Here is an 18,582-nt window from a genome sequence, read left to right on the forward strand (position 1 = left end):
CATGTGTGTGAAAACACTATCCAAAATAAAAGTATGCACCCTTGGGTGTGTAAACATCTATCCAAAACAAAAGTATGCACCCATGGTGGTGTAAACATCTATCCAAAACAAAAGTACTGCTTTTAATTAGCCTCAAGAGGTGTCCATTACCATGTGCTTTGGTGCATGGGAATGTGTGTGAAACATCTATCCAAATACTTACTCAAGCTGTAAAAATACTTACTTATTTGGTATTTGCAACCTCTTTATTAGTAGTTTTATAATCGAGTCTTAAAGGTTTTTTTATTGAATATTTTGGAGCACATCGCAGTTAATCCTAGTGATGGCATGCAAATCTAAAATTACATGTATGGGATTGTCTATGAAATGATTGCTAGGGTGATGATGTATCCATGTATCATTCACAACAATATGGGATGCAACAATGAGGGTGTGGCGTTGTGTATGAAATGATTGCTAGGGTGATGACATATCCATGTATCATGTCACAGCACTATGGGTGCAAATGAGGGTGAATGAGGTGGTGTAAGATTCAAAAGTTACCCTATACAAGAGAGAAAAGAGAGACTCCAGAGAATTTAACGCCCATGGAAAGTATCTAAATCTTAACATGTGTGGGTTTCCCCTTGAAACTTCTGTAGGGCACCTTGAATCTTGATGTCGGTGCTCAATAATATATAATGTAGTTCTAAAGGTCATTTTTTTCTTTGTATCTCATGTGATTGCAAAATTTGACTTAAGGCAAGAAAAGTGATGTAACGATCTTGGCATTTCAAACTTGATCCTTTATAAATACGGGCCATGGAATGAGAAATGATGTAAGTCTTTGCCATGAGGTATTTAATAAGTGTCTCTTTTTTTATTCTTGTTTTGAATATCTTGTGCAACTACCTTTTTGTTTAAAACTTTGGATTTAGCTACAATACTACCTTTGAAACTTTTGTCTTTAATTACTTATTTTGCTTCTTTTTCTTTTCCCAATCTAGAGACTTGTGGCTTGTTGATAAGGAAGTAGATACACACGTGCAAATTTCTCAAATCAATAAAGGTAAAATTATACATTATCTTTTGATTTCCACTTGTAAAGTTGTATGATGGAGTATCATATTGTAATAAATAAGTGATAGGATCATTCTCTTGAGACCCCTTTCTTTGTTGTAAAATGTGCGTGTGTTGAGATTTTTCATGTTTTGATATGTTAGTGTCAAACTTTTCTTTGAACTGGCATAGATTATTGCAAGAAGGTTTATAAACCCCACACCTTATGGTGTAGGACGGGGGATGCTTATGTTTTGGTTTGATTAATCTAGAATGCAAGGAAGGAACCCTTTGGATAGGTGCGGTGTTCCTTTACAAGAAATGAACCCTGTTAAGCTCATTGGGTGGGACTTACAGCATGTGATATGTGATTGTAATATGAATAGTGGGGTGAGTAGTAGTAAGAAGTACTACTTTGTCGCCCATTGTGTAGCTTAGTGGTGAGGGGCTTGGGGTCTGAGGTTAGAGGTCTCAAGTTCGATCCCTGCTTGTTGGAAGAACTGGGTGTAACATCTCAAAGCGTAGGGGAAGGGCCCAATAATGGGTGCATGGATGGGCATGTGTGTGAAAACATCTATCCAAAACAAAAGTAGGCACCCTTGGGTGTGTAAACATCTATCCAAAACAAAAGTACTGCTTTTAATTAGCCTCAAGGGGTGTCCATTGTCATGTGCTTTGGTGTATGGGCATGTGTGTGAAAACATCTATCCAAAATAAAATAGCCTCAGGTGGTGTCCATATTCATGTGCTTTGGTGGGACTCAAAGGTGTGTAAATTTCAATGTCTCCAGCCTTCAGGAATAGCTGCTGGCGATTGTGATGTAGTAGAAGTAGTCTTTGGAGGAGCTAGGGACCATCTAAGGTATGGCGGAGTGCCCACAATTACTGTACAACAAGAAGTTCATCATCTACACTTCTCTTGTATAGCATTCTCTGTGTGTGTGTGTGTGTGTGTGTGTGTGTGTCTGCTATGGCTCCTTGCCCTTGTGGTGTCTCTCCTTTAACTCGCTTCTTGTTGCTCAGTATCTCTTTCCTATCATCATCTGTGGCTGTAGCTTTGCCTTTGCCCTTGGTCTACAACACCTCGTCCGGGCCAGTTTCAGACAAGCTCAACGTCCACTTGGTCCCCCACACCCACGATGATGTGGGCTGGCTCAAGACTGTGGATCAATACTACACTGGCTCCAACAATTCCATCCAGGTCTTCTATCTAGGAACAATTAACACAATGCATTGTGCAGAAATTAGCACAATCCATTATTTCAATATCATTTTAATTAATCTTTCCAATTATTTCAATAGGGTAGCAATACTTAACACATTTCACTAACTCTGGGCAGCACTTATTTCATTAAGTTATGGGCAGCAATTGAACTTTTTGATTTTAATTAGAGTGTGGTTCTGCTTTAACCTTATGTTTTGGTTTGATTAATCTAGAATGCAGCTGTGAACTTGATATTGGACAATGTGATAACTGCACTACAGGATAATCCCAACAGGAAGTTCATTTATGTTGAGCAGGTAATTAATTCTAACTTTATATCAATTTACACTAAGGTAAGGTAGGCGGAAGCGGGAAGTTCATTTACGTTGAGCAGGTAACAGATTCTACCGTTATATTAACATACACTAAGGTAGGGAAGGCGGAAGCTTGTAACTTGCTACTGCAGAGAGTAAGCTAAACTAAAGGTTGGTTAGCCACCCTAACTAGCATCAATTAGGACCTTAACAGCTGATCAGTCACCTTAATTGGCTACTCGCTAACTCCCCACTTAGCATCAATCAAGTTCTTAACCACCTTAATTTTGCATCAATCAAGTTCTTAATCACCTTAATTTTGCATCAAAAAATAAGGTAAACATACACCCTCTAATTTGAAAATACAGGCACTATATTTATATTTAACCTGTGTCATTCTGAAGGCCGTCAAAAATCATCCTTGGATGCGGTAAACGCCACGCCCCGTGTAGAAGAGAGACTTCTTCGTCCAAGGCAACTAACTAGCTACAACACCTGTTGTTACTTAGAGCCACGCCCCACGACGACGGAGGAGGTCTATTAAAAAAAAGGAGAAGAAGAAGGTCTTTTGTTTATCCAAAATAGGAGAAGAGGAAGGTCTTTTGTTTTCTCATGTGTCCCATGTGACTGGCATAGAGGTATTTGTCAGGCAAAATTCTGTAAAGGTGTTGTGAGTCCGTGTACATATGGGATGCATGGTGTGCAATAAAACTTTGCCCTGAATGCCCTGGCAAATGTACAGACTGAATGGCTTTGGAGTGAGTTAGTCCATGCATTTTTCTTTGGAGCAGCTGTTGGAGACTTGAAGTTTTTATTGTATGAGCTTTTTATTTGTCAAGAAGGTGTCTTGGATGTGTGTAAATAAGAGGTGGAAGGGCATGACGATGTCAATGATAGGGATGAGCCTCTGGTGAAAATAAATGTAGATATGCTGGTTATGTAGAGAGAGCCTCAGGTTCGGAAGCAAGGTAATGAGAGGGATGGTAGCCATTAGTGAGGCTTTGGAAAATAATTAAAATATATATATACATTAAGTGTGGCCAACTTATGGGCCATGTGGAAGCCTCGGTGGCTGCCACCAGCACGTCGTCTAGAAGCTGGCGAAGAAGCGAGAAGGTGGCCGCCTAGAGATGAAACTGCCGGGGTCCAGAAGGAGAGGTTTTTTTGCTGCTGGGTGTGAGGCGCGAAGACAGAAAAGAGAAGGTGACCGCCTCGTGAGGGACGCTGGTGGAAAAGAGATCGTTTGCTGAGGGTCGTCAGGGTGCAGAAAAAGAAAAGCTAGCCGCCTTGTGTGTGTGAAGCATCGGGGGGAATTTTGCAGCCACGACAGCGTGGAGAAGTTGGTCGCCAGAGCCCGGGTCGCCGAGTAGAAGGTAGGAATGGTCTTGTAGGTGCAAAAGGGACAGAGGAAAGCCTTGTGGAGATAGTCGGGTGGTGCTGCTGACAAGTGCAGAGGGTGACTCTGACGGGCGTGAAGAGTGGACTGGTCGCCGTCCAGAAGGGAGTCGGCCTTGAAAAGGCGCTGCAGCAGACAGCGTAAAGAAGGATAGGAGCCGCTTGGTGCTCAAAGGTGACTCTGCAGAGCTGGCGAGAAGGCGTGGTGGTCGCCAAGGGGACGAGTGTGAAGTGTCGGCTGGTGTGGTTGCTGCTGGGTGCACCGGTGTGGTCAGCGACAGAGAAAGCAGCCGCCTGGTGTGAAGGGAGCGCAGTGCAAATAGCCATTTGGGTACAAGGGCTAGTCGTCAGCAATGGTGGCCGTCAAGGGCTCTGGGCAGCGTAGCGTGGAGCCGCCTTGTGGAAAAAAACAGCCTAGCTGGAGTACAGCAGCAAGGAGAAGGGATATAGCCGCCTTGTGAAAAGAGAGAAAGGTCTCTTGGGTCGTTGAGCAGAGCAAAGGTGAAGAAAGAGAGAGAGAGCCTCGGGATGGGAAGCAAGGAGAGCAGAGGCGAGGGCTGCTGAACATACAGGACAGCAAGCTGGCAGCGAAGTGGAGAGTTTGAAAGTTTTTCTTTTCAGAAGCTTTGGATTGTGAAGGTGCTGTAAAAGGAGAGCCATGGCCGAAAGGAGTGAAGGAAGCCGAGTGGAGCCAGCTGATTTGTGAAAAAGGGATCTTCTTTTTGCATTATTTGTGGATAAGTGTGCGGGTTTTCATTATCTTGTGGAATACAGGGTTTTTTTTGAGGTATCTCTGTGTGGTATTTTGAGAAATTTCTGTCTCCAGCATTGTGCTGGTGGTGCCCCTTATGTTTGTTGTGTCTTCCAAGGCTGCTGGGTAGGTAGCTATAGAGGCATTTCTTCTTTTTCCAGCCTCCCGACAGTTTTCTGGTGCCCCCATTGAGGATAGCTCTAGTATTTTCTTCAGTTTACAAGGGTGTATGCCCTAGGAGTTGAGGGTTTCAGGGAAGGTGTTTTCTTGGGATTTGAGGTGAAGTTTGGAGATTAAAATGATGTCTTATCCAGAGTTTTATGGTGGTCCTAATGAGGATGTGGCAGATTTTCTGGAAAGGATGGAGGTTGCATGCATAAGCAACCACATCAATGAGTCGGTACAGGTGTTGCGGCTACTGAGCATCTGCTTGAAAGGGGATGCAAGGACCTGGTACAGAGCTTATGAGGAGTCATTGAGGGTTGCTGTTCCACGTGCCGATATGACGGAAAATGGATTAAAGACAACACTTAGCAACAGGTTCAAGAAGATAGAAGACCCCGACAAGGTTTGGCATGAGGTGCAAGCTCTGACACAAGGTGAGTTGGAATCAATTGATGATTATGTGAAGAAATTCTCTTTGCTGTGGGAGACCTTATGCAGGGCTTTAGGGGAAGACGAGGTACCTCCTGACATGATGAAGAAAAACAAGTTTGTAGCCGGGCTTAAGAGGAGTATTCGCTGGAAGGTGGAATTGAAGAAGCCCAGGTCTTATGAGGATGCGGTGGAAATTGCCAAATCAAAGGATTGGAAGTTGCAACGGATGAATCAGCTGGGGATGATTCCAGTTGTAGCACAGCCGGAGATTCGTAGAGTGGAGGCTACACCCATGAATGCCGTGATTGAGAGGATGAAGCCCACTGAAGCCCAGACTATGCAGATGGTACCACAAGCTAGTCAAGGAGTACCTATGGTTCCGGTAAGTTCTGATGAGGGATTGCGATAGGATATGAAACAGATGGTTGATCTTATGAAGAATTTGAGCTTAAATTTAATGGAAAGTACAGGTGGTGGACGTGGTAGAGGCAGAGACAATAATCATGAAGGGGGAGATGGACAAGCACGGTATGGACGTGGTCGTGGTAGGGGCCGTCGTTTCATCCCTACATGCTGGAACTGTGGTGAGCTTGGTCATCTAAGTACAGATTGTGATAAGCCTCAGCGAATGGGTGGTGATATGTATCCACTACCTTCACAGTTACCTGACAGGTCAAATGATTATGGTATTAATATTAGGGATCAAGCAGGTCCCAGTGGAATCACAGCTGAGGAGAAGGGGAAGGCAAAGGTCGTGAATGTTGTTACTCCGGAGAATGTTCAGGTGAGAGAAGAAGGGGATGTGATGCCCGTTGGCAAGCGCACAACGGATGAAAGAGAAGGAAAAGGGGTGGCTGGACCCAGCCGTAAGAAGGGGAAGCAGCAGGAAGGAGAAGATGTGAAAGCCAAAAGGAAACGGAAGCCTCGTAGAAGGTTCCAGGTGTCAGACTTCCCATTGGGGGATGGGCAAACCAGCTATGACTTGAAATCTGATTTGGTGAACACGAAGGCCAACATCACCTTTGGGTAGTTAGTGGAGATGGTGCCAAAATTGAGAAGGCAATGGAAGGGACTTGTGAATCCAATGGAAAAGGAGTCAGAGAAGAGGTCAGTCAAAGTACTATCTTTAGAAGAGCTTCCAGATATTTGCCCTATTGTGGAGGTGTGGAGTAAAGGTAGGAACCTTGGTCAGGCCTATATAGATGTAGGAGCTCAAATCTGTGTGATTACCCAGTCATGTGTGGAGCAGTCAGGCTTGAGGGTGTCTGGGGTTTCTGGTTTTCGAATCAGGATGGCTAATCATCAAAAGGTAAAATGTCTTGGTATGGTAAAGGAGTTGGAAATTGAAGCTTTTAATGTCAAAGCTATTGTAGATTTTCATGTGATGCCTGCGGGTCTTGGTGCTTTTCCAATTATTCTTGGACGACCCTGATTGCGAGTGGTGGGTGCAGTACAAGACTGGAGGTATGGGACCATTTCTTTGCATAATAAGCGGGGTAATAAAAAATCTTTTGAGATGCATAGTAGGAGATCTTTGAATGATGTGTGGGAGAGGCCACAGGATTCGAGTGAAGAGGAAACTACCACCAGTACTTCTGAATCGGAGATGGATTCATCGACTACTGCTTCTAGTGAAGAAGAGGCAGATGTGGCTTTCCTAATATCAGAGCAACAAGGTAATGAACATAAAGAAGTGCATGAAGTGGGTGCTGAGGGAGAAGATACCTTGGGGTCGTATGAAGTGATCGAGGAATTACTGCAGCCAAAGATAGAAGTGAAGAAGAAGCAGGAGCTGATTGAAGGAATGCTGAGTCCGGATCTCTCGAGTGGAGAAAAGGTTAGATATGTTAATATGCTGTCTCATTTTCCAGAATTGTTCATCACCTCTTATAGGGAGATTTGAGGATTTAAAGGGCCAGACTTGAGGATTGAATTAAAAGAAGGTGTAAAAACAGTTAGGCAGAAGCTTCGCAGGATGGGACGAGAACAAATGCAAGCCCTGAGAGAGGAAGTTGATAAGCTGTTGAGTGCAGGTTTCATTACACAAGTGGATACAGCTGAGTGGGTAAGTCCTACAGTGGTAAGTCGAAAGAAGGATGGCAGGTGGCGTATATGTGTGGATTTTAAGCCTTTGAATGCTGCTACAAAGAAGGATTCTTACCCCCTACCTTTTTTGGATGAGATCTTGGATACTATAGCTGGATATGAAAGGTATAGCGTTTGTGATGGGTTTTCAGGTTATTTCCAGTTAAAGATTGCAGAAGAAGATCAGCGCAAGACGACTTTCATTACACCGTGGGGTGTTTCTGCTACAAAGTTCTTCCTTTTGGATTGATGAATGGGCCAGCCTACTATCAGAAAAGGGCAAATTGGGTATTATCTCCTTTTTTGAACAAGTTTGTGAAGGATTTTATTGATGATTTTTGTATATACAGCTCCAGGCAAGAGCATTGTGATAGGCTGGCTACAGTTTTTCAGCGTTATGATGAGTGTGGTGGTCAATTAAATCCAAAAAGGTGTTTTTTGGCTCAACCGAGGGTGAAGCCCTTGGGCCATGTTGTTTCAGAGAATGGTATTGATCCAGATCCTAATAAAGTCAAGTCTCTTCTTCTTCTTCCTACACCAATGAATACAAGGCAACTGACTACTTTTGCGCAAAAGGTGAAGTATATGGCTCGATTCATCTCTCTATCTTCACAGTTGTTATATCCTTTGCAGCAAGCAGCAAAACATGATCCTTTACATTGGTCGGAGGAGTGTGAGGTAGTTTTCCAAAAAGTGAAAGAGGTGTTGGGAGCTATTCCTACAATGCAGGCGCCTAACTGGGAACAGGTATTTTATGTCAACCCTTTTGTAGGTGAAGATGCTATTGGAGCTATGTTGTTACAGAAGGGGAGAGAATCACATTATATGCAACCAGTCTACTGTGCTAGCAGAGTAAAACTTGCTAGAGAAAGGTTGTTATCAGAGGTGGAACTTGTTATGGTTAGTGTGATGTATGCATGTAGGCGGTTCCGCCACTACTTGTTGCCTCGCCCCTTTGTGTTTTTGACGAGCTACACTTTTTTGCCTCAGTCGATAAATGGCACAAATTTATCTAAGGCTATGATGAAGTGGGTGATTGAGTTGCAGGAGTTTACTTTCTCATTCTTGGTGGAAGAGAGTACCAGGGCTACCTTAGCTGATCTATTGACATATAGGGAGAGTCCTCTTCTTATTAAGGAGGAGACCATCAAGAAGCCAGTTGAGGATGCGGCTGAATTGGTGAATGCACACTTATTATATTTTGATGGTTCCTACAGGAAAAGCCATGATGCAGCCTCAGGAGGTCTGGTGTTGTATGATCCACAGGGTTGCCTTGTTTTTAAGAAGGGTGTTAAGGTGGATGCACATAGCAACAATGAAGCGGAGTATCTGACTTTGGAAGTTGGATTGCAAATATGTTTGAAGCATGGTGTACACAGGATTCGCATTCGAGGAGATGCATTGCTTGTAGTAAAACAGGTATTGGGAGTTTGGAAGTCAAAGAATATGTCACTCAAAGAGATGTGTTTCAAGATTAAAGGTTTGTTGAAGGAGTTTGAAGCTTGGAGTCTTAAGCATGTGGATCGAGGCCATAATGAGGAGGCTCATGAAGTAGCCCAGGGAATGATTGGTGAAGTTTTTGTTCTTAAAGCTCATGCATCATTTTATTGTGGCAGGGAGAATTTACAGGATATTGAGGAGTTCTTGTTAACAGGGATGATTCCTAATGGTATTGACAAATCAAAAAAATATGGTTTCATCAGGAAAGCTACAAGGTATGTGATGGTTGGTGATGCTTTGTATTTGAAGGGAATTGACTTGATAATGCGACGGGTACCTTGGAAGGAAGAAATCTACAAAATTCTTAAGGAAAACCATGAAGGAGCATGCGGTGGACATTTTGCCTCAAAGATTACTTTGCATAAGGTATTGCAGGAAGGTTATGTATGGCCAAGTGTACATAAGGAGGTTAATCATTGGTGCAAGTCATGCAAACAATGCCAAGCTCATAGTAGACGGATATTAAGGCCTGAAATGAGGAAGACAATTCTTGCTTATGATGTTTTTGAAAAATGGGGAATTGATGCTGTGGGACCATTGCCTATTACCAGCCGAGGGAAGTGCTACATCTTGACTGCAGTTGATTACCTTTCTAGATGGGCGGAAGCAAAGGCAGTGAAACAAATTACTGCTAAGGAAGTAGCAAAGTTTGTATATCAGGATATTTGGTGTGCCATTGGAATTGCTTTCTGATCAGGGTCCAGGTTTCAGAGCAGAGCTTATGGACTATTTGTGTACAAAGATGAAAATCAGTCGTCGCAGTTTTACCACACCTTACTATCCACAGTGTAATGGCCTAAATGAGCGTTTCAATGGTGAATTGATCAAGATTTTATCTAAGATGACAGAACAACAAAGCAAGAATTGGGATCTGGAGTTGCCTGCTGCCTTGTGGGCATACAGGACAACAATTAAGATTGGTACGGGTTTCACTCCATTTCATCTTGTTTATGGGAAGGAAGCCTTATTGCCTATTGAGGTGGAGATACCAGCTGTTAAAATGTTGGAAAAGCTTTTGGAAGAGCCTAAAGATGCCCTTAAAGAACGGCTGTTATATTTACAAGAAGCACAGCTGAACAGGGATAATGCTTTGAAGCATTATGAAGATATGCAGGCAAGGACGTTGGCGAAGATCAACAAGAAAATTAAAAGCAAAGGAATTATGAAGGATGACTTGGTATTACGTTATAATAGCAGGCTGGATAATTCCTTTCATAAGAAGTTTCAAATTAAGTGGGAGGGACCTTTCTTGGTGATGCAAAGATTTGCAAATGGTACCTATCAATTGGCAGATTTAGATGGAACTTTACATGCTTCCAGGGTAAATGGATACAGGCTGAAGAAGTATTATGCACGTTTGATGGTGATTGTACAGGATGCAGTGTTTGAAGATGCGATTTCCAATGAAGGGTAGTTTTTAGATATGGATTTAGGTCTTGATATGCTTTTTACTGCTGATCATGAATGATTCAGCAGGCTGGGGGTTGGGCAAAGTATGTCAGGCAAAATTATGTAAAGGTGTTTTGAGTCCGTGTACATATGGGATGCATGGTGTGCAATAAAACTTTGCCCTGAATGCCCTGGCAAATGTACAGACTGAATGGCTTTGGAGTGAGTTAGTGCATGCATTTTTCTTTGGAGCAGCTGCTGGAGACTTGAAGTTTTTATTGTATGAGCTTTTTATTTGTCAAGAAGGTGTCTTGGATGTGTGTAAATAAGAGGTGGAAGGGCATGAGGATGTCAATGATAGGGTTTTGATGAGCCTCTGGTGGAAATAAATGTAGATATGCTGGTTATGTAGAGAGAGCCTCAGGTTGGGAAGCAAGGTAATGAGAGGGATGGTAGCCATTAGTGAGGCTTTGGAAAATAATTAAAATATATATATACATTAAGTGTGGCCAACTTGTGGGCCATGTGGAAACCTCGGTGGCTGCCAGCACGTCGTCTAGAAGCTGGCGAAGAAGCGAGAAGGTGGCCGCCTAGAGATGAAACTGCCGCCGGGGTCCAGAAGGAGAGGTTTTTTTGCTGCTGGGTGTGGGGCGCGAAGACAGAAAAGAGAAGGTGACCGCCTCGTGAGGGACGCTGGTGGAAAAGAGATCGTTTGCTGAGGGCCGTCAGGGTGCAGAAAAAGAAAAGCTAGCCGCCTTGTGTGTGTGAAGCATCGGGGGGAATTCTGCAGCCACGACAGGGTGGAGAAGTTGGTCGCCAGAGCCCGGGTCGCCGAGTAGAAGGTAGGAATGGTCTTGTAGGTGCAAAAGGGACAGAGGAAAGCCTTGTGGAGATAGTCGGGTGGTGCTGCTGATAAGTGCAGAGGGTGACTCTGACGGGCGTGAAGAGTGGACTGGTCGTCGTCCAGAAGGGAGTCGGCCTTGAAAAGGTGCTGCAGCAGACAGCGTAAAGAAGGATAGGAGCCGCCTGGTGCTCAAAGGTGACTCTGCAGAGCTGGCGAGAAGGCGTGGTGGTCGCCAAGGGGACGAGTGTGAAGTGTCGGCTGGTGTGGTAGCTGCTGGGTGCGCCGGTGTGGTCAGCGACAGAGAAAGCAGCCGCCTGGTGTGAAGGGAGCGCAGTGCAAATAGCCATTTGGGTACAAGGGCTAGTCGTCAGCAACGGTGGCCGTCAAGGGCTCTGGGGAGCGTAGCGTGGAGCCGCCTTGTGGAAAAAAACAGCCTGGCTGGAGTACAGCAGCAAGGAGAAGGGATATAGCCGCCTTGTGAAAAGAGAGAAAGGTCTCTTGGGTCGTTGAGCAGAGCAAAGGTGAAGAAAGAGATGTTGTGGAGAGAAGAAGGCACCAGGTGGTAGACCAAGACTAGGCGTGCAAGGTTGGGGCAATAGAACACAGGCGTGAGCAGAGAAAAGGAGGGGCGTGAGCTATCGAAAATTGAGAGAGGAGAGCAATTCGTAGGTTGGGGGAAATAGCCATACGATTTGTAATGTTGGCCTTTTATTCAAGTGACTTTAAAAATAATGTGGTCATGTCCAATGTGAACATGGCCAAGGCTTTAAATGTTCTAAGCCTTTAAAATACATGTACAATATACACATTGAGGGGTCATTTAGGGCTTTAATCCAACAACCTCCCACTTAAAGGCATAAATGATGCCTTTAAGCTATCCAACTCCCACCATCTGTATGCAATGCTCATGTTGAGCCTTAGCAAGACTCTTGGTGAGAACATCTGCAGGGTTATCCTGTGTGTTGATCTTAGTCAAGGTGACTAGACCATCCTCCAATACCTGTCGTATGAAGTGGTACCGCACATCAATGTGCTTGGTACGAGCATGAAACATGGCATTCTTGGCCAAATAGACAGGACTCTGGCTATCACATCCCAAGACTGGAGTACTCACAAGCATGCCAAGCTCCTTTGCAAGTCTGCCCAGCCATATGGCTTCTTTTGAAGCTTCAGTAGCTGAAATATATTCAGCTTCAGTAGTACTCAATGCCACAATTTTCTGCAACCTAGAACACCAAGAGACTGCACCACCAGCAATAGTAAAGACATAGCCACTGGTAGATTTCCTGGTGTCCAAGTCACCTGCCATGTCTGCATCACAATATCCCTGCAACTTTAGGTCACTTTTGCCATAAGAGATACACTTTGATTGTGTACCTAACAAGTATCTCAAAATGCATTTGACAGCTTCCCAATGTGCTTTGCCAGGATTCGACATGTATCTACTGACAACTCCCACTGCATGAGCAATGTCAGGACGAGTAGCAACCATGGCATACATGAGGGAACCACAAGCTGATGCATAAGGGATTCCCTTCATAGCTTTCACTGCCATATCATCCTTCGGGCAATCTGCTTTGCTAAGCTTAGTGTATGGAGGTAAAGGTACTCCAAGAGGCTTAACATCAGCCATATTAAACCTGTCAAGTACTTTAGCAATGTACTTCTCTTGAGATAAAAACAGCAATTTTAGCTTTCTATCTCTTTTAACACGCATGCCCAAAATATGCTCTGCATCACCTAAATCCTTCATAGCAAAAGCTGAATTCAGCTTGCGTTTGAGAGCATCAAGACTGGTCTTATGTTTCCCAGCAATCAACATATCATCCACATAAAGAACAAGGATAATAGGACTTCCATCCTCATCCTTTTTTGTATACAAACAATGATCTGCATGGCTGCGTTTAAAGCCTTGAGACAGCATAAAAGTGTCAAACTTCTTATACCACTGCCGTGATGACTGTCTCAAACCATACAGTGCTCTTTTCAGCTTGCATACCAATTCCTCTCTTCCAGGAACAACAAAACCCTCAGGTTGCTTCATGTAGATGTCCTCTTCAATGTCACCATGAAGAAAAGCTGTCTTCACATCCATTTGATTCAATTCCAAATCAAGTATTGCAGCGAGAGCAAAAAGGACACGCAATGTGGTAAGCTTCACAACAGGGGAAAAGATTTCTTGAAAATCAATCCCTTCCTTCTGTGCATATCCTTTGGCAACCTTGTACTTGGGTTTTCCATCAACACACTTGACTTTGTACACCCATTTGTTAGGAAGAGCCTTTCTCCCTTTGGGCAATGGTACAAGATCCCAAGTATCATTTGCATGCAAAGATTTCATTTCTTCTTGCATTGCAAGCTCCCACTTGCTACTCAACTCACATGACTTTGCCTCCTTGTAAGTAAGAGGCTCACCCTCATCTGACAACATTATATGATGCAAAGAGGGATCAAAACGTTGCGGTTGCCTTCTCAAACGAGTGGACCTGCGTACCCAATGATCTACATTCTCAGGCAATGGTTCCACATCGAGAGGCAACTCATTTTCAGCTTGTTCATGTTGCTGAAAATCATTTTCAGCCAATGCAGGTGGCTGTCCATCCTCATTCGGAGCATCAATATCATGTCCTACCTCTTCTGGCTCAAGGTTAACCGGCTGATTATCAATTTCAGCCTGTGGTAATGCATCATGAGGCTGTGTTTCAACACCAATGGGTGGCACAAGAGGCTGAAATTTGACTAGATGGAGGAGCTCAAATCTGTGTGATTACCCAGTCATGTGTGGAGCAGTCAGGCTTGAGGGTGTCTGGGGTTTCTGGTTTTCGAATCAGGATGGCTAATCATCAAAAGGTAAAATGTCTTGGTATGGTAAAGGAGTTGGAAATTGAAGCTTTTAATGTCAAAGCTACTGTAGATTTTCATGTGATGCCTGCGGGTCTTGGTGCTTTTCCAATTATTCTTGGACGACCCTGGTTGCGAGTGGTGGGTGCAGTACAAGACTGGAGGTATGGGACCATTTCTTTGCATAATAAGCGGGGTAATAAAAAATCTTTTGAGATGCATAGTAGGAGATCTTTGAATGATGTGTGGGAGAGGCCACAGGATTCGAGTGAAGAGGAAACTACCACCAGTACTTCTGAATCGGAGATGGATTCATCGACTACTGCTTCTAGTGAAGAAGAGGCAGATGTGGCTTTCCTAATATCAGAGCAACAAGGTAATGAACATAAAGAAGTGCATGAAGTGGGTGCTGAGGGAGAAGATACCTTGGGGTCGTATGAAGTGATCGAGGAATTACTGCAGCCAAAGATAGAAGTGAAGAAGAAGCAGGAGCTGATTGAAGGAATGCTGAGTCCGGATCTCTCGAGTGGAGAAAAGGTTAGATATGTTAATATGCTGTCTCATTTTCCAGAATTGTTCATCACCTCTTATAGGGAGATTTGAGGATTTAAAGGGCCAGACTTGAGGATTGAATTGAAAGAAGGTGTAAAAACAGTTAGGCAGAAGCTTCGCAGGATGGGACGAGAACAAATGCAAGCCCTGAGAGAGGAAGTTGATAAGCTGTTGAGTGCAGGTTTCATTACACAAGTGGATACAGCTGAGTGGGTAAGTCCTACAGTGGTAAGTCGAAAGAAGGATGGCAGGTGGCGTATATGTGTGGATTTTAAGCCTTTGAATGCTGCTACAAAGAAGGATTCTTACCCCCTACCTTTTTTGGATGAGATCTTGGATACTATAGCTGGATATGAAAGGTATAGCGTTTGTGATGGGTTTTCAGGTTATTTCCAGTTAAAGATTGCAGAAGAAGATCAGCGCAAGACGACTTTCATTACACCGTGGGGTGTTTCTGCTACAAAGTTCTTCCTTTTGGATTGATGAATGGGCCAGCCTACTATCAGAAAAGGGCAAATTGGGTATTATCTCCTTTTTTGAACAAGTTTGTGAAGGATTTTATTGATGATTTTTGTATATACAGCTCCAGGCAAGAGCATTGTGATAGGCTGGCTACAGTTTTTCAGCGTTATGATGAGTGTGGTGGTCAATTAAATCCAAAAAAGTGTTTTTTGGCTCAACCGAGGGTGAAGCCCTTGGGCCATGTTGTTTCAGAGAATGGTATTGATCCAGATCCTAATAAAGTCAAGTCTCTTCTTCTTCTTCCTACACCAATGAATACAAGGCAACTGACTACTTTTGCGCAAAAGGTGAAGTATATGGCTCGATTCATCTCTCTATCTTCACAGTTGTTATATCCTTTGCGGCAAGCAGCAAAACATGATCCTTTACATTGGTCGGAGGAGTGTGAGGTAGTTTTCCAAAAAGTGAAAGAGGTGTTGGGAGCTATTCCTACAATGCAGGCGCCTAACTGGGAACAGGTATTTTATGTCAACCCTTTTGTAGGTGAAGATGCTATTGGAGCTATGTTGTTACAGAAGGGGAGAGAATCACATTATATGCAACCAGTCTACTGTGCTAGCAGAGTAAAACTTGCTAGAGAAAGGTTGTTATCAGAGGTGGAACTTGTTATGGTTAGTGTGATGTATGCATGTAGGCGGTTCCGCCACTACTTGTTGCCTCGTCCCTTTGTGTTTTTGACGAGCTACACTTTTTTGCCTCAGTTGATAAATGACACAAATTTATCTAAGGCTATGATGAAGTGGGTGATTGAGTTGCAGGAGTTTACTTTCTCATTCTTGGTGGAAGAGAGTACCAGGGCTACCTTAGCTGATCTATTGACATATAGGGAGAGTCCTCTTCTTATTAAGGAGGAGACCATCAAGAAGCCACTTGAGGATGCGGCTGAATTGGTGAATGCACACTTATTATATTTTGATGGTTCCTACAAGAAAAGCCATGATGCAGCCTCAGGAGGTTTGGTGCTGTATGATCCACAGGGTTGCCTTGTTTTTAAGAAGGGTGTTAAGGTGGATGCACATAGCAACAATGAAGCGGAGTATCTGACTTTGGAAGTTGGATTGCAAATATGTTTGAAGCATGGTGTACACAGGATTCACATTCGAGGAGATGCATTGCTTGTAGTAAAACAGGTATTGGGAGTTTGGAAGTCAAAGAATATGTCACTCAAAGAGATGTGTTTCAAGATTAAAGGTTTGTTGAAGGAGTTTGAAGCTTGGAGTCTTAAGCATGTGGATCGAGGCCATAATGAGGAGGCTCATGAAGTAGCCCAGGGAATGATTGGTGAAGTTTTTGTTCTTAAAGCTCATGCATCATTTTATTGTGGCAGGGAGAATTTACAGGATATTGAGGAGTTCTTGTTAACAGGGATGATTCCTAATGGTATTGACAAATCAAAAAAATATGGTTTCATCAGGAAAGCTGCAAGGTATGTGATGGTTGGTGATGCTTTGTATTTGAAGGGAATTGACTTGATAATGCGACTGGTACCTTGGAAGGAAGAAATCTACAAAATTCTTAAGGAAAACCATGAAGGAGCATGCGGTGGACTTTTTGCCTCAAAGATTACTTTGCATAAGGTATTGCAGGAAGGTTATGTATGGCCAAGTGTACATAAGGAGGTTAATCATTGGTGCAGGTCATGCAAACAATGCCAAGCTCATAGTAGACGGATATTAAGGCCTGAAATGAGGAAGACAATTCTTGCTTATGATGTTTTTGAAAAATGGGGAATTGATGCTGTGGGACCATTGCCTATTACCAGCCGAGGGAAGTGCTACATCTTGACTGCAGTTGATTACCTTTCTAGATGGGCGGAAGCAAAGGCAGTGAAACAAATTACTGCTAAGGAAGTAGCAAAGTTTGTATATCAGGATATTTGGTGTGCCATTGGAATTGCTTTCTGATCAGGGTCCAGGTTTCAGAGCAGAGCTTATGGACTATTTGTGTACAAAGATGAAAATCAGTCGTCGCAGTTTTACCACACCTTACTATCCACAATGTAATGGCCTAAATGAGCGTTTCAATGGTGAATTGATCAAGATTTTATCTAAGATGACAGAACAACAAAGCAAGAATTGGGATCTGGAGTTGACTGCTGCCTTGTGGGCATATAGGACAGCAATTAAGATTGGTACGGGTTTCACTCCATTTCATCTTGTTTATGGGAAGGAAGCCTTATTGCCTATTGAGGTGGAGATACCAGCTGTTAAAATGTTGGAAAAGCTTTTGGAAGAGCCTAAAGATGCCCTTAAAGAACGTCTGTTATATTTACAAGAAGCACAGTTGAACAGGGATAATGCTTTGAAGCATTATGAAGATATGCAGGTAAGGACGTTGGCGAAGATCAACAAGAAAATTAAAAGCAAAGGAATTATGAAGAATGACTTGGTATTACGTTATAATAGCAGGCTGGATAATTCCTTTCATAAGAAGTTTCAAATTAAGTGGGAGGGACCTTTCTTGGTGATGCAAAGATTTGCAAATGGTACCTATCAAATTGGCAGATGTAGATGGAACTTTACATGCTTCCAAGGTAAATGGATACAGGCTGAAGAAGTATTATGCACGTTTGATGGTGATTGTACAGGATGCAGTGTTTGAAGATGCGATTTCCAATGAAGGGCAGTTTTTAGATATGGATTTAGGTCTTGAAATGCTTTTTACTGCTAATCATGAATGATTCAGCAGGTTGGGGGTTGGGCAAAGTATGTCAGGCAAAATTCTGTAAAGGTGTTTTGAGTCCGTGTACATATGGGATGCATGGTGTGCAATAAAACTTTGCCCTGAATGCCCTGGCAAATGTACAGACTGAATGGCTTTGGAGTGAGTTAGTGCATGCATTTTTCTTTGGAGCAGCTACTGGAGACTTGAAGTTTTTATTGTATGAGCTTTTTATTTGTTAAGAAGGTGTCTTGGATGTGTGTAAATAAGAGGTGGAAGGGCATGAGGATGTCAATGATAGGGTTTTGATGAGCCTCTGGTGGAAATAAATGTAGATATGCTGGTTATGTAGAGAGAGCCTCAGGTTGGGAAGCAAGGTAATGAGAGGGATGGTAGCCATTAGTGAGGCTTTGGAAAATAATTAAAATATATATATACATTAAGTGTGGCCAACTTGTGGGCCATGTGGAAGCCTCGGTGGCTGCCAGCACGTCGTCTAGAAGCTGGCGAAGAAGCGAGATGGTGGCCGCCTAGAGATGAAACCGCCGGGGTCCAGAAGGAGAGGTTTTTTTGCTGCTGGGTGTGAGGCGCGAAGACAGAAAAGAGAGACGTTGGTGGAAAAGAGATCGTTTGCTGAGGGTCGTCAGGGTGCAGAAAAAGAAAAGCTAGCCGCCTTGTGTGTGTGAAGCATCGGGGGGAATTTTGCAGCCACGACAACGTGGATAAGTTGGTCGCCAGAGCCCGGGTCGCCGAGTAGAAGGTAGGAATGGTCTTGTAGGCGCAAAAGGGACAGAGGAAAGCCTTGTGGAGATAGTCGGGTGGTGCTGCTGACAAGTGCAGAGGGTGACTCTGACGGGCGTGAAGAGTGGACTGGTCGCCGTCCAGAAGGG

At 43.5% G+C, this 18,582-nt stretch overlaps 1 protein-coding gene across 1 annotated transcript in view; it reads left to right on the forward strand.

The window, feature by feature from the left end:
- Nucleotides 1-1,726: 1,726 nt before the first annotated feature.
- Nucleotides 1,727-18,582, forward strand: part of LOC147634561 (alpha-mannosidase At3g26720-like) — a 188,564-nt gene continuing 171,708 nt past the window's right edge. Inside the window, exons 1-3 of the mRNA XM_086803267.1 lie at nucleotides 1,727-1,899; nucleotides 2,061-2,238; nucleotides 2,475-2,558. Of these exons, the coding sequence (XP_086659393.1) occupies nucleotides 1,727-1,899; nucleotides 2,061-2,238; nucleotides 2,475-2,558 (435 nt within the window). The remainder of the gene's footprint in view (nucleotides 1,900-2,060; nucleotides 2,239-2,474; nucleotides 2,559-18,582) is intronic.

This window comes from Cibotium barometz, chromosome 10, assembly GCF_041138505.1.
Source record: "Cibotium barometz isolate CiBa-2024 chromosome 10, ASM4113850v1, whole genome shotgun sequence".
Lineage (NCBI taxonomy): Eukaryota > Viridiplantae > Streptophyta > Polypodiopsida > Cyatheales > Cibotiaceae > Cibotium > Cibotium barometz.